The sequence below is a fragment of the Siphateles boraxobius genome, unplaced genomic scaffold (assembly GCF_051911475.1).
Source record: "Siphateles boraxobius isolate OS27281-9 unplaced genomic scaffold, OSU_SipBor_1 150, whole genome shotgun sequence".
NCBI lineage: Eukaryota > Metazoa > Chordata > Actinopteri > Cypriniformes > Leuciscidae > Siphateles > Siphateles boraxobius.
The window spans coordinates 18,415-35,000 of NW_027508756.1; the positions used below are offsets into that span (position 1 = coordinate 18,415).

General features: G+C 45.4%; 1 protein-coding gene across 1 annotated transcript; it reads right to left on the reverse strand.

The window, feature by feature from the left end:
- Positions 1-306: 306 nt before the first annotated feature.
- On the reverse strand, positions 307-5,596 carry LOC143738738 (SPRY domain-containing SOCS box protein 2). The gene is made up of 3 exons (XM_077230772.1): positions 5,553-5,596; positions 3,497-4,208; positions 307-522 (listed from the first exon to the last, which is right to left on the reverse strand). Exons 2-3 carry the CDS (start codon positions 4,167-4,169, stop codon positions 398-400), a joined length of 798 nt encoding a protein of 265 aa, XP_077086887.1. The 5' UTR covers positions 4,170-4,208; positions 5,553-5,596; the 3' UTR covers positions 307-397.
- Positions 5,597-16,586: the final 10,990 nt, after the last annotated feature.

A 16,586-nucleotide genomic window follows, 5' to 3' on the forward strand; every position in this document is an offset into this window, starting at 1 on the left:
TGTGTGTGTGTGTGATCACAGGTCCAGCAGGAGGCGCTGTAGAGTGTGTGTGTGTGATCACAGGTCCAGCAGGAGGCGCTGTAGAGTGTGTGTGTGTGTGTGTGTGTGTGTGTGTGTGTGTGTGATCACAGGTCCAGCAGGAGGCGCTGTAGAGTGTGTGTGTGTGATCACAGGTCCAGCAGGAGGCGCTGTAGAGTGTGTGTGTGTGTGTGTGTGTGTGATCACAGGTCCAGCAGGAGGCGCTGTAGAGTGTGTGTGTGTGTGGTCACAGGTCCAGCAGGAGGCGCTGTAGAGTGTGTGTGTGTGTGTGTGATCACAGGTCCAGCAGGAGGCGCTGTAGAGAGTGTGTGTGTGATCACAGGTCCAGCAGGAGGCGCTGTAGAGAGTGTGTGTGTGATCACAGGTCCAGCAGGAGGCGCTGTAGAGCCGGTGGGAGAGCCCGAGTCCGGCTCCGGGGCCCGTCTGATCCCAGGGCCCGACGCACAGATAACCGACTCAGAGCCTGTAGAGCCGGAGCGTCTCCTGAGGAACACAGGATACATTATCTTTTCTACTTTCGATAGTTCAATCAGCCTTTAAAGTAGAGTTTTCTGACTAAATGCCCGTTAGACCGTTTCAAATCAGTTGGTATGCGGCAGTTTTGGGGAAAATTACTTTTAAAACTAATACATTACAATATTGCGTTACTCCCAAAAAAAGTAACCAATAGCGTTACTTAGTTACTTTTGTGAAAAGTAATGCGTTACATTACTTTTGCGTAACTTTCTTTCACCTGGGCTGTTTGCTTGTTTGTTAATAACAACAACAAAAAAGTAGTGCAATGAATAAGCCTCAGGCTGAAGGAAATGCATATTCACTCCTGTACAGTACAGTAGAGGAAGAGTAGAGTTCAGTAGATGTAGAGTACAGTAGATGTAGAGTACAGTAGATGTAGAGGTGGAGTACAGTAGAGGTAGAGTACAGTAGAGGTAGTGTACAGTAGATGTAGTGTACAGTAGATGTAGTGTACAGTAGATGTAGAGGTGGAGTACAGTAGAGGTAGAGTACAGTAGAGGTAGTGTACAGTAGATGTAGTGTACAGTAGATGTAGAGTACAGTAGATGTAGAGGTGGAGTACAGTAGAGGTAGAGTACAGTAGAGGTAGTGTACAGTAGATGTAGTGTACAGTAGAGGTAGAGTACAGTAGAGGTAGTGTACGATAGAGGTAGAGTACGGTAGAGGTAGAGTACGGTAGAGGTAGAGTACAGTAGAGGTGGAGTACAGTAGAGGTGGAGTACGGTAGAGGTAGAGTACGGTAGAGGTAGAGGTAGAGTACAGTAGAGGTGGAGTACAGTAGATGTAGAGTACAGTAGATGTAGAGTACAGTAGATGTAGAGTACAGTAGATGTAGAGTACAGTAGAGGTAGAGTACAGTAGAGGTAGAGTACAGTGGATGTAGAGTACAGTAGATGTAGAGTACAGTAGATGTAGAGTACAGTAGATGTAGTGTACAGTAGAGGTAGTGTACAGTAGAGGTAGAGTACAGTAGATGTAGAGTACAGTAGAGGTAGTGTACAGTAGATGTAGATGTAGAGTACAGTAGATGTAGAGTACAGTAGATGTAGAGTACAGTAGAGGTAGTGTACAGTAGATGTAGAGTACAGTAGATGTAGAATACAGTAGAGGTAGAGTACAGTAGAGGTAGAGTACAGTGGAGGTAGAGTACAGTAGAGGTAGAGTACGGTAGATGTAGAGTACGGTAGAGGTAGAGTACGGTAGAGGTAGAGTACAGTAGAGGTAGAGTACAGTAGAGGTGGAGTACAGATGTAGAGTACAGTAGATGTAGAGTACGGTAGAGGTAGAGTACAGATGTAGAGTACAGTAGATGTAGAGTACAGTAGATGTAGAGTACGGTAGAGGTAGAGTACAGTAGAGGTAGAGTACGGTAGAGGTAGTGTACAGTAGAGGTAGAGTACGGTAGAGGTAGAGTACAGTAGAGGTAGAGTACAGTAGAGGTAGAGGTGGAGTACAGATGTAGAGTACAGTAGATGTAGAGTACGGTAGAGGTAGAGTACAGTAGATGTAGAGTACGGTAGAGGTAGAGTACAGTAAAGGTAGAGTACAGTAGAGGTAGAGTACAGTAGAGGTAGAGTAGAGGTAGAGTACAGTAGAGGTAGAGGTGGAGTACAGTAGATGTGGAGTACAGTTGATGTGGAGTACAGTAGATGTGGAGTACAGTAGATGTAGAGGTGGAGTACAGATGTAGAGTACAGTAGATGTAGAGTACGGTAGAGTTAGAGGTAGAGTACAGTAGAGGTAGAGGTGGAGTACAGTAGATGTGGAGTACAGTAGATGTGGAGTACAGTAGATGTAGAGTACAGTAGATGTAGAGTACAGTAGATGTAGAGTACAGTAGATGTAGAGTACAGTAGATGTAGAGTACGGTAGATGTAGAGTACGGTAGAGGCAGAGTACGGTAGAGGCAGAGTACGGTAGAGGCAGAGTACGGTAGAGGCAGAGTACGGTAGAGGCAGAGTACGGTAGAGGCAGAGTACGGTAGAGGCAGAGTACGGTAGAGGCAGAGTACGGTAGATGCAGAGTACGGTAGAGGCAAAGTACGGTAGAGGCAGAGTACGGTAGAGGCAGAGTACGGTAGAGGCAGAGTACGGTAGATGTAGAGTACGGTAGGGGCAGAGTACGGTAGGGGCAGAGTACGGTAGATGTAGAGTACGGTAGAGGTAGAGTACGGTAGAGGTAAAGTACGGTAGAGGCAGAGTACGGTAGAGGCAGAGTACGGTAGAGGCAGAGTACGGTAGAGGCAGAGTACAGTAGATGTAGAGTACAGTAGATGTAGAGTACAGTAGATGTAGTGATCTAATGAAGGTCAGCAGCAAAGACATTGGTTGATAAAGTGAGATAAAATACATAGAGTATACTTCATTTTGAGGAATACTGAACATGCAATTGAGACGAGTAAATGCATGTTCACATTTAGTCAACTACAATAACCATCATGTTCTCACACACACACACACACACACACATACATACTTACATACTCATATACTCATTCACACACACACACACACAGACACACACACACAGTCACTCACTCACTCATTTACTCTAATTACTATTAATTTGCTCAGTAAAAAAGATCATGTGCAGTCAGCACTAACTGTAGTGACAAACACACGTCACACGCTCATAAACATACACACACACACACGCCTCTGCACTTCGATTTCTCTCAATATGGGGACAGGAGGGCCGTCAGTCAATACATGTAAAAATGTAACTAGTGTTGCTTATTTGAAAAAGTAACTTAGATATTTAGTTGTAAATTAAAAAATTAATGCGTTACTCTACTTGTTAATTGAAAAAGTAATCGATTAGAAACTGAAAAGTAACTCAAATTACATGTAATGAGTTACCGCCAACACTGCCTGTCTCGTCGGTGACACACACACTACTAAATAAACACTATTTCATACTGATGTGATGATGTCACACTCACGTGTCGTGCCACACAGGTAGCGTATGCAAATTTGAGCTCCTCCCCACACGCAGCTCACGGCAGGGAATAGCTCCGCCCCTTTGGGAAGGCCCCTGAAGGCCACGCCCAGATAGCAGTTGTCCACCACGTATCCCAGCGTCCCCGCGTCTGCGTCCAAAACCACTAACACACGATCCGGAATGCTTGGGATATCCGAGGCTCCGCCCCCAAGGTACCACCTCCTCTTCCCATCATGCCAAAGCTGATTGGTCGAGAGGTTCCAGCCCCAGGAACACGAGTCTCCGCCTATTAGTGCTGTGTAGCCTGAGGCCTGCAGGGGGCATGTGTGTGTGGACACGCCCAGGAGGGCGTGGCTTCCTCTATGTAGCTCCTCCCATCGCACTTCCCATATGTGAAGCCCCGCCTCTACGCCGACAGCTCCACGAACCGCATCACTGCTCTGCTCCACACGGGCTCGACACACACTCCCGCCCGACACACACACCTGCAGGTTAGGCGACAGGTGCGTCGGGCTCCACTGCGATCGAGGGTTGCCGGGGGCGACGGGGGGCGTGTCCAGAAGCACCGCGAGCCGAATGGGCGGGGCTTCAGAGAACGGACTGAACGCGGATGAGAAAATGTGGTGTTTTTTAAGATGGCCGTCCCTCAGCCAGCAACTCAGTGTAAGACCCATCCAATCAGATCACAGCAATCGCAGAACTAGATCAACTTCCTGTTCGGAGACACAAAACAACACTCAAGCCACTATAATACAACATTCATCAAACTACACTATATGATTAAATTAATCATTTGTTAACAAACAAGTATTCATTACTACAATGAGCTCATTGTTTCTGCATTCAATTATTACATTGTTTAAATTATTACCTTTTTCACTAACTGTGATTTTGCATGTACATTTCTGAAATGCATAACTTAGACAGTTCCCTTTCGAGAACGATCACTTCGTGGGCTTCAATATTTCTCGAGGAAAGGAGTTTCCCCACTGCGTATTAGCTAAGCAATACTCGTTCCCTACTCTCAGGGAACCGAGGTTACGTTAGTGACCGAGTGCGTTTCCTCTGATGACAGATCACTCTAGTCTAAATTGTAATATGGACTCATGCATTTTCTGTAAAGCTGCTTTGAAATGATGTATATTGTGAAAAGCGCTATACAAAAACATGTGAATTCAATTGAAATGTGAATTAAAATCATTATTAGCAAGTCAGTTATTTAAGTAGCCTAATAATATTGTGTTACAATACTAATAATATTAATAGTAATATTAATTAACTACATGTACTTACTATAGGGTTAGGGTAGGATTTGGTTTAGGGTAAGTTGCATGTAATATGCATAGTTTACTATGGTAAGTGCGTGTAATGTAACAAGGACACTATAAAATAAAGTGTTACCCAATATTTTATTGCTCAAACATTATGAACAGTACTGGTAATTATATGAAATTTTAATATATATTAAATGTTCAAAACAACATGAACACAATTTTAACACACATAATTACACTTCCAAGTACAGTTACAGTAATAACCTCTTTAATTGTTAATATTTTGCTCTAGAAGGAAGAAATGAGGGTTATTTTGAATGGTATTTTTTTGAATGTTATTTAATGTGTTGCTATGCTTTTGTTAAAGACATCGGTAACACTTTACAATAAGGTCTCATTAGTTTACATTAATGTATTAACTAACAATTGAGCAGTACATTTGTTACTGTATTTATTAATCTTTGTTGATGTTCATACAAATACAGTTGTTCATTTGTTCATGTTAGTTCACAGTGCATTAACATGTTAACAAATACAGCCTTTGATTATAATAATGTATAAGTATATGTTAGTAATATTAACTAAGATTAATAAATGCTGTAAAAGTTTTGTTCATTCTCAGGTCATGTCAAAGTAAGACATTTAAATCTCAACGGGACCGACTTGGTTAAATAGTGGTTTAAATATAAAAGATTAATCATGCTGCTAATTTTCATATATTGTGTATTCTGCCGTTTAAACTCGAATAAAGATAAAGTTTGTAAGCCAGTGACGGGCTCTTACCGTGAGTGCGCGCGCCGCGTGTCCCCGCGCCGCTCGTTCATCCCGCATTTAAACGTCACTTATCTACCGCGCGGGCTCCCGCGACGTCAAGGCCGGTACCGAGAGTGACGTCTGCGCGCTCCCGGGTGACGTGTTTCATTCATATCCTCGTCATAACATGATGTACCATGGTAAACATGATGTCGTGTAAGGGCTATGTTATTATAATATAAGGTTAAAGTGTGAGTCACATGTAGCAAGTTTCATGAGAAACTGAACTCATAACAAGCTTTAAATTATTAATTTCTCAATGTATTAAAATGCTAAAACCCTATATACATATAAATCTTATACAGTATATATACACACACACAGTATCAAACATGTTTTGATTTTGGAGTGAGGTCTATATTGCTGCACTGCCAGACGAGCTGAAGATCGAGATCAGGTTCAGTGAAGCTTTCTGAACAAATCAAGGCATTTCTCAGTTTATTGAGTTACAGTTACTGTAAATACTGTATCCAGTGACTTAGTTTGTACAGAATTATAATTCAGCAGTTAGGGGTGTGTGTGTGTGTGTGTGTGTGAGAGAGAGAGAGAGAGAGAGTGTAAGAGTGTGTGTGTCGAGTCACCTTCATTTATACAGCGCTTTAACAATATAGAGTTTCACAGCAGCTTTACAGTGATAATAGGAGATTACAGTAACAGAGATTGTTTAGGCTTTACAGCAGATCTAGAATAAAGTTATTGTCCAGATAAAGTTAGTTTTGATTGATTCACTTCCGTTGTAAAGATCATTAGTTATTAACTTACCGCTAACACACACCGTTGTAACAGAAAACACGTAACGCACTCGCACAACAACAGTGCCTGGTGCTCGAGAACGCAGATTATGAAATAGGTGCCAAGATACAATCCTTTAAAAATGTATAATACAGAATCTTTTATCGCTTCCGTGTAGCCGCGAGAACCAGAATTATCCCAACAGCGTTTATCAGTACAGAGGTGAATCTTCAGGACTGCGATGTCGACGTGTCCAGGCGCAGGTCCTTCATCAGATCCGGAGTGTGTGTGTGGTGGTGTGTGTGTGTGTGTGACCCGTAGAGAACGTTTACCTTTGATGTAATCCTGTCGTAGGCAGCGTGTGGATGTTCATGTCCTGAAACAGCTCGCGGCTGAGGAGACTTCACGATCGCTGAACACACGAGCACACGTCAAACACCAGATGTTCCTGACATGATAGACTGAAACATCTAATCCACGCTCTTCTGTTTACCTTGCTTCAGGACATACCCATCATGCACTGGGACAGCAGTGGTGTGTGTGTCCGCTGTCCAGAACCAGAACGTTAGCAAAGCTGTGGTCAATCAGGTTATCTGACGTACAACATCATTAACACATGAGGCACCTCTCGAGCACTCTGGATTCTGATTGGCTGACGTCCCTGAGCGGCGGCATCTGATTGGATACGCGGTGAGCACGGCGGTCTTACACAGGAAGAAGGCGGGAATGTATGGGGTGAGAATTGTTGCATTATTCCAAATAAATAGATTATGATCCACAAATAAATGTAAAGAGATTCACAAATAAATGCCAGGCAGAGTTATGTTTGTGGCATAAAACACATTTGTAAATATATTTTTTTATTTGCAAATCTCATTTTATTTATTTGTGAGCTTTATAATTTTATGTGAAACTCTACATTTATTTGTGGATCTTAATCTATTTATTTGGAATAATGCAACAATTCTCACTCCATAGTAATGTTGTAATGCTCGAATATGAGTTCAGTGAGCTCAAGTTCTCTCTTCAGGATTAATATTTTGTATTTTTAGAGGATTTTTTTATACTAAATTATATTTACGCTGTATTTATAATCTATTTATTCACTTTTAAGCATAGAGCATTACATTTTCAACTTAGTAAATCTTGAATGCTTTAAAGAACAGACTGAAGTTTGATCTCTTTTCAAAAACGAAGTGAAAAAAGTTTTTTTTTTTAAGTGAACTTAAAAAAGTAACAGATGTTTATGTGTATTGTAATGAAAAATGCACAAAAATATTATTTTCAATTTTTATATGAAATGTATATTTACAAAATCACGTTTTTCTCTAAAACTGCAAAAAAATCAAAGCCATAAATATAAACAAGTTGTGTTTCAAATTATATCCTGATATCTCAGTAAATGATCTTCCAGTGAGATGTTGTTCGGCTGCAGTTCCAGACGCTTCCACTAGAGGAAACTCTCATTCATTTCCAGTGCGTCACTCCTGACGCGAGGAGCACAAGTGGAACTGTTTTTATCAGGACTATTTAAGCTGTTCAATCTTGTCCATGATTATTTTTTTTGTGTTCACACAACAAGTGCCAAAACCTTTACCAAGTTTCGTAACATTCCAATGAAGTAAAATATTCGAAGAAAACAAAACGTGAAATTTTTCGGTCAAAAATTACGGAAGCGCAGCCGAGGAAGATTCGGCAGTTTTCAGACGCCAAAATAATAATGTTGAACTGAAATCTACATCTAGAGCTCATGTGCATTACATTTGCATTCATCCAAAACAACATGTGGACAGTAACAGAGTATTTTAAGTACATTTTCTCAAGTAGTTTTATATTGCGAAACTCACGTCACTAGTTTCCAAAGGATTATATTGCACTTTTCACTCCACTACATTTCCTACATGTCGTTCCTCGTTATTTCGAGCTGAAGAAATCAACATGCGCTCCTGTTCTACACAGTCGGTTTGTTAATTACACTGAATAATTAATTCTGGAGTTGAACTGATCCGATTGCAGTCAACAACTCACTGATTCAGTGATCCAGTCAGAACGAATCTTCATGTCTGAGTACTTTGAAAACTTCAGTACACTAAAAATCTGTACATTTTACTCTAATACTTTATTTGTCCACCACTTTAGTCAAGTCAAGTCAAGTCACCTTTATTTATATAGCGCTTTTTACAATACAAATTGTTTCAAAGCAGCTTTACAGAGATAACAGGAAAGTAAAGTTGTAATAGTATTGTTAAATTCAAAATTAAATGTTAAATGTCCCTAACTAAGCAAGCCAATGGCGAATAAAGGGGAATAAAGGCGACAGTGGCAAGGAACCAAAACTCCATCCGTGACAGAATGGAGAAAAAACCTTGTGAGAACCCAGACTCAGTCTCAGTCCTCCTTTGGCCAACAAACGAACAGTGTATGATTATGATTTAGGCTGCATTATAGGTCAGAGGTCAGTTTGGATCAGAACTTTCACAATATTTATCCAGTTCATCTGGTTGGGGGTCGGAGTCATCACGCCGGTAAGGAGACGAGTGTGTTGAGGTGTCCATGAGGCCTTCACAGTGTTGATGAGGCTGGCACTTCAGGGAAGCGTTGTCGTCGTGTCCATCTGATGGGCCTTCCTCAGATCCGGATACGGCCTGGATCCGGCGGTTTGCGGTAAACCTCGGGATAAACAGAGAGACTAATATTAGCGTAGACGCCATCCTTCTTATGATGTACAAAGTACATCAGGATTTATGGGAAGTGTTCCCGGTTCCGGCTGATCTAAACTAAGCAGCCTAATATTGAATTATAGAAGTCTATAGAGTGTTATGTGAATGCTAGGTCAAAGAGATGTGTTTTTAGTCTAGCTTTGAACTGACAGACTGTGTCTGCTTCCCGGACAATGTTAGTGTCACGGATCACAGAGGAATCAGACAAGATGGTAAGTTATCAGTGTTTATTTTGCAGAAGGATTGCGGTCGGAGATAACAGGTGAGAAGAAGTAACATAGAAAGTTCAATGAAGCTTAGCTGTGGTTTTAAGTCTCTCTCTTTCTTTCCCTCTCTTGCAGGTGGCGTGGCGATTGCTGGTACGGATGGGTTGATCCAAGATGAGTGAAGCGACGGTAAGTAGAAGGTAAGTGATCGGGAAGTCTGTGAGCCATGGAATGACGAGACCAGACAAGTGACTGCAGTGAAGGTGAGTGTTTTATAGTCCATATGGTTGATGGGACACAGGTGACGGTGATTAGTACTCAGGGGATAATGAACGGGGAAAAGTCTGGTTGGGTGAAAGGGAACGAGTGGGCGGAGATGGTGATCTGGATGATGTAACCCTGACAGTACCCCCCCCTCCCGAGGCGGCTCTTGACGCCTGAGACGGGCGCTGCCGGCGGCGAGGTCGACCACGACCCCTGGGAGCCGGACGATCCGGATGATCACTGTGGAACTGGGTGAGTAGCGTTGGATCCAAGATGTCATCTCGCAGGACCCAGGAACGTTCCTCTGGTCCGTAGTCCTCCCAGTCCACCAGGTACTCCAGCCGAGGACCTCGCCGCCGAGAATCCATGATAGAGCGGACTCGATAAATGGGCTCCTCTTCAACGGGAACGGGAGGAGGTACGTCAGTGGGAAGGTTATCTGAGGGAACAGGGGTGACAGGGTCAGTGAAGGGTTTAAGTAAGGAAACATGGAATGAAGGAGCAATCCTGAAATGAGGGGGAAGATTGAGCCTGTAGGTCACTTCGTTCAACTGCCTCTGGATGGTGAATGGTCCGATGAATCGAGGACTCAGCTTACGGCAAGGTAGACGGAGACGGATGTCTCGAGTCGACAACCACACCTTTTGACCTGGCTGATACTGAGGGGTGTCGAGTCGGTGACGGTCCGCTTGTTCCTTGTGTCTCCGTACTGCCTGCTGTAGATGCACATGAGCTGAGTCCCATACCCCCTCGCTCTGATGGAACCAGAAGTCGACAGCTGGAACCTCCGAGGGCTCACCCGACCAAGGAAAGAGTGGAGGCTGGTAACCAAGGATACACTGGAAGGGGGTGAGCCCGGTGGTGTTCTGCCGCAGAGAGTTTTGGGCATACTCAGCCCATGGGAGGTAACGGTTCCAGCTGTCCTGGTACTGATGGCAGTACGTCCGCAGGTAACGTCCAATCTCCTGAATCTTCCGCTCAGTCTGGCCGTTAGTCTGCGGATGGTAGCCTGAGGAAAGGCTGATGGTGACCCCGAGGAGTTTGAAGAAGGCTTGCCATACTCTAGAGATGAACTGAGGTCCCCGATCCGAGACGATATCCTCTGGGAGGCCGAAGTTCCTAAAGACGTTGTGGAATAGAGCTTCAGCTGCTTGTAACGCAGTGGGAAGACCAGGTAAGGGAATCAGCTTACAACCTTTAGAGAACCTGTCCACAACAACGAATACGCAGGTAAAGCCTTCTGAATTGGGTAGATCAGTCATGAAATCGACACCAATGTGTGACCATGGTCGCCTGGGAAGAGGTAACGGCACGAGCTTGCCTTCTGGGACTCTCCTCGGGGTGTTGGTGATGGCACAGACTGAACAACCGCGGATGAACCTGGAGACATCTCTGGAGATGGACGGCCACCAGTACCGTTGACTGAGGAGCGAGAGGGTACGCTTGCTACCCGGATGTCCAGAGCCCGGAAGGGAGTGAGCGGAGTCCAGAAGGGGAGTACGTAGATGTGGAGGTACGAAAATACGCCCTTCTGGACCTCCCGGCGGAGCGGGTTGACGTGTCAGTTCCTGGGCGATCTGTTGGTCAACCTCCCAGACGATTGGACTGAGGATTACGGCTGGAGGGAGGATAGGTTCGGGATGAAGATCTTCAACAGAGGTGTGATGGAGTCGTGAAAGTGCATCAGCCTTGCAATTCTTACTCCCGGGACGATATGACACCACAAAGTTGAAGCGTGTGAAGAATAGAGCCCAGCGGGCTTGTCTAGGGTTCAGTCTTTTAGCCTCCCTTAAGTACTCCAAGTTGCGATGATCGGTGATTACTGTGAATTGATGGTTAGCTCCCTCCAGCCAGTGCCTCCACTCCTCAAGGGCCAGTTTGATGGCCAGCAGCTCTCGGTTACCGACGTCATAGTTCCGCTCCGCCGGGGCTAATTTCTTGGAGAAGAAGGCGCATGGAAGGAGTTTGGGTGGCTCACCCTGCCGCTGAGAGAGAACTGCTCCTACTCCAGTAGATGAGGCATCTACCTCTACCACAAACGGAAGGTCCGGGTTTGGATGAATGAGGATGGGAGCAGTGATGAAAGTTTCCTTTAAACGCTGGAAGGCCTGTACTGCGGAGGGAGATAGGGACAGAGACTTGGGCCGTCCCTTGAGGGAAGAAGTGAGGGGAGCACTGATATGACTGTAGTTCCGGATGAATCGTCTATAGAAGTTCGCGAACCCCAGGAATCGTTGCAGTTCCTTTACGGAGGAGGGTTGTGGCCAGTTCTGGATAGTTTCCACCTTCCTCTGGTCCATTTGGATGCCCTGTTGGTTGATGACATAACCCAGGAAGTGAACGGTAGAGGTGTGAAATTCGCACTTCTCCAGCTTCAGATATAACCTGTGTGCTCTCAGCTTCTCGAGGACCTGGATGACATGTTGATGGTGCTCAGACATAGAAGAAGAGTATATGAGTATATCATCAATGTAGATGATTACAAAACGGTTGAGGAACTCTCGAAGGACTTCATTCATATGACCTTGGAAGACGGCAGGAGCGTTGGACAGTCCGAAAGGCATGACCTGATACTCGTAGTGGCCCGAGGGGGTCACAAAGGCAGTTTTCCACTCATCTCCATGCCGGATTCGGATCAGATTATACGCACTTCTAAGGTCCAGTTTGGAGAAAATGCGTGCACCACGCAGCTGTTCCAGGGCGGCAGGTACCAGAGGAAGGGGATAGCTGAATTTGACAGTCTGAGAGTTAAGATGACGGTAATCGATACAGGGCCGCAAGCCTCCGTCCTTTTTGGCCACAAAGAAGAAGCTCGAAGCGGCAGGGGAGGTAGATGGTCGAATAAACTGCTGATGTAAAGCTTCCTTCACATACTCCTCCATGGCCTTCTGTTCCGGGATGGACAGAGGATATATACGACCTTTGCGAAGGGTGGCTCCCGGTAGCAAGTCGATGGCGCAGTCCCATGGCCGGTGTGGAGGTAGTTTGGTTGCCAGTTCCTTACTGAATACGTCCTGGAACGCCTGGTACTCCACTGGGATTTCGCCTTGAACTTGGACTTCAGGGCTTTCCACCGAAGTAGAACAGACAGGAACTCTAGTTTCCCCCACGGGCGACTTGGAACGGGACGAAGAATGAACCTTCTGGATGGAACTGAGGCAGGATCTATGGCAATCTTCACCCCAACGGAGTACCTCTCCAGTTCCCCAGTGGAGTACCGGCTGATGTTGTACTAACCAGGGACGTCCCAGGATGATATCCGCGGTGGACTCCTCCAGCACCATAAGAGAAATTTCCTCAGAGTGTAAACAGCCGATACGAAGAGTTAGAGTGGGTGTATAATGGCGAATTCGACCACGACCTAATGGCTTGCCTTGTATGGTTTGGACGGGAAGATCTCGGCACAGACGGCGTCGCCGAATATTCAACTTTTGGAGAAACTGGGTGGATATGAAGTTCCCCGCAGACCCGGAGTCAATGAGGGCTTGCGCTGGGAGACAAACACAGGAGGTTAATACATGTACTCTGGTACGTGTGAGAGGCTCAATCTTCGGGGAGAGTTGAATGGCACTTACCGCCTGTCGCGGAGGTCGTACAGGGCAAGAACTGAGGAGATGCTTGTCGGAAGCACAGTATAGACAGAGGGAATGTTGAAATCTGCGCTGGCGTTCAGCTGTAGAAAGGTGGGTGGAGTCTACTTCCATTGGAACTGGTGCTGGAGGAGTGACTGAAGGCGCCGGAGGCGGAGAACTTACAGTGGGTACAAACCTATCACAAGCGGTGAGACGCTGGGCTGTACGGATTGTCTGCTGGATCAGATTCTCTAACCCCATGCTGTCCTCATACACCACCAACAGCTGGCGGACGTTGGAATTCAAACCATGACGAAAGGCGGTGATCAGGGCGGTTTCATTCCAGCCGCTAGCTGCGGCTAGTGTGCGGAACTGAAGCGTATACGAACTCACTGAAGAATTTCCTTGACGGAGGTTATAGAGTTGGTCGTGAATGGACAGTTCTGATATTGTTTGCCCAAAAACCTCTTTAAAGTGCTGTTTAAAACTTGAGAAGGATTTGACCACCGGGGCATCTGAATCCCACAATGACTGTGCCCATCGAAGTGCTTGACCAGATAACAGTGAGATAATGAAAGCCACCCGGGCGGTATCACTACGGAACTGATGCTCATTCATGGAGATATACAAGGATACCTGGAGAAGAAACCCACTGCAGTTCTCCGCCTCACCAGAGTAGGGCGCTGGCCGGGCCATGGGACTCGCAGAGGCAGTGAACGAAGCAGCGGGAGGTTGCGGAAGTGGAGGTGGTGGAAAGAGTGCCGCGGCGACCGGAGGATTAGCCACTGAGGAATCCTCTTCTAAATCCGACTGATTCTGCATAATTACTCCTTTCTGTGGTCTGGTCTTCTGTCACGGATCACAGAGGAATCAGACAAGATGGTAAGTTATCAGTGTTTATTTTGCAGAAGGATTGCGGTCGGAGATAACAGTTGAGAAGAAGTAACAGAAAGTTCAATGAAGCTTAGCTGTGGTTTTAAGTCTCTCTCTTTCTTTCCCTCTCTTGCAGGTGGCGTGGCGATGGCTGGTACGGATGGGTTGATCCAAGATGAGTGAAGCGACGGTAAGTAGAAGGTAAGTGATCGGGAAGTCTGTGAGCCATGGAATGACGAGACCAGACAAGTGACTGCAGTGAAGGTGAGTGTTTTATAGTCCATATGGTTGATGGGACACAGGTGACGGTGATTAGTACTCAGGGGATAATGAACGGGGAAAAGTCTGGTTGGGTGAAAGGGAACGAGTGGGCGGAGATGGTGATCTGGATGATGTAACCCTGACAGTTAGGAAGATTGTTCCAGAGTTTTGGTGCTAAATAGGAAAAGGATCTACCGCCAGCAGTCGATTTATATATTCTAGGTATTATCAACTGGCCGGAGTTTTGAGATCGCAATAGACATGAAGGACTATAATGCGTTAAGAGCTCGCTCAAGTACTGGGGAGCTAAACCATTTAGTGCTTTGTAAGTAATCAGCAATATTTTAAAATTTATACGATGTTTAATAGGGAGCCAATGCAGTGTTGACAGAACCGGGCTAATATGGTCGTACTTCCTGGTTCTGGTAAGAACTCTAGCGGCTGCGTTTTGGATCAGCTGTAGTTTGTTTATTAAGCGTGCAGGGCAACCATCCAGTAGAGCACTTTACATTTCATCAGCTCATGCATTCACTGGTAATCGAACCCATGACTTTGGCGTAGCGAGCGCCATAACCCAGTGAGTGCTGATGTACTTCCGTTAGGTTCGGACACCAGAACGGGGAGTAAACTGGGCTCAGGTTTGATGTGTTTGCTGTAGATGTGGTCGATTATGGCTTGAAAAGCGTTATACAGGAAATACACAATAGAAATATGTAGAAAATACTTTTGCCGTCTAAGTTAAATGATTACAGTGTGTCATACTCATGCCGCTCTTGAGTGGAGAGATGAGCTCTACACCGCCTGTGCACATGAAGTGCTGTGGTGTGGGTGTAGTAGTTCCGCCCACTGTTGGTCTCTTGCTCCGCCCCCATGTCAGCTGGCCCCTCCTCCTCTGAGTGCGCTCCTACAGTGGTGCGGATCCGCCTGGAAATAATCATGTGCTGTTCAGTTTAATCATATTCTAGTTACTATTTTCCTTCAGGACGATCAAAGCTTTGGGTTTTATGGGTGGATGATATTAAGTCAAGTCACCTGTATTTATAGCGTTTATACAGTTCAGATTGTTTAAAAGCAGCATCACAGGAATAAACAGGATAATAACAGTGTTGCAAAAGTCATCAATTAATTATCAATTAAACAACTTTAATTTAATTTAATTTCAGTTCAAAGTCTATTCAACCCCAATTGAGCAAACCAAAGGCGTCGGTGGCAATGTGGTCTGTAACTGGATGGATGATGGGTGGATGATGGATGGAGGGATGGATGATGGAGGGATGGATGATGGAGGGATGGATGATGTAAGGGTGGATGATGGATGGAGGGATGGATGATGGAGGGATGGATGATGTAAGGTTGGATGATGGAGGGATGATGGATGGAGGGATGGATGATGGAGGGATGGAGGGATGATGGATGGAGGGATGGATGATGGAGGGATGGATGATGTAAGGGTGGATGATGGAGGGATGGATGATGGAGGGATGATGATGGATGGAGGGATGATAGATGATGGATGGGTGGATAGATGAAGGGATGATAGATGATGGATAGATGATGGATGACGGAGGGGTGGATGATGTATGGATGGATGGAGGGATGATAGATGATGGATAGGTGATGGATGATGGAGGGATGATAGATGATGGATAGGTGATGGATGATGGAGGGATCATGGAGGGATGGATGATGGATGGATGGATAGATGATGGATGGATGATGGATGGATGGAGGGATGATAGATGATGGATAGATGATGGAGGATGGATGGATGATGTAAGGGTGGATGATGGAGGGATGATGGATGGAGGGATGATAGATGATGGATGGATGGATGGATGGAGGGATGATAGATGATGGATAGATGTTGGAGGATGGATGATGGAGGGATGGAGGGATGATAGATGATGGATAGATGTTGGAGGATGGATGATGGAGGGATGGATGATGGATGGATGATTGATAGATGATGGATGATGGAGGGATGGAGGATGGATGGATGATGGATGGATGATGGAGGGATGGATGATGGAGGGATGGATGATGGAGGGATGGATGATGGATGGATGATGGATAGATGATGGATGATGGAGGGATGGATGATGGATGGATGGATGGATGATGGAGGGATGGATGATGGATGGATGGATGATGGATAGATGATGGAGGGATGGATGATGGAGGGATGGATGATGGATGGATGGATGATGGATAGATGATGGATGATGGAGGGATGGATGATGGAGGGATAGATGATGGATAGATGATAGATGATGGATAGATGTTGGAGGATGGATGATGGAGGGATGATGGATGGAGGGATGATAGATGGATGGATGGATGGATGATGGCTGGATGGATGGAGGGATGATAGATGAT

Bases quoted from the DNA above. Each gene is read 5' to 3' on its own strand.
- LOC143738738 (XM_077230772.1), bottom strand. From the start codon at position 4,169: ATGGGTCTTACACTGAGTTGCTGGCTGAGGGACGGCCATCTTAAAAAA. The intron at 523-3,496 runs GTGAGTGTGACA...TGTGTTCCTCAG, and splicing joins CTACCTGTGTGGCACGACAC to GAGACGCTCCGGCTCTACAG.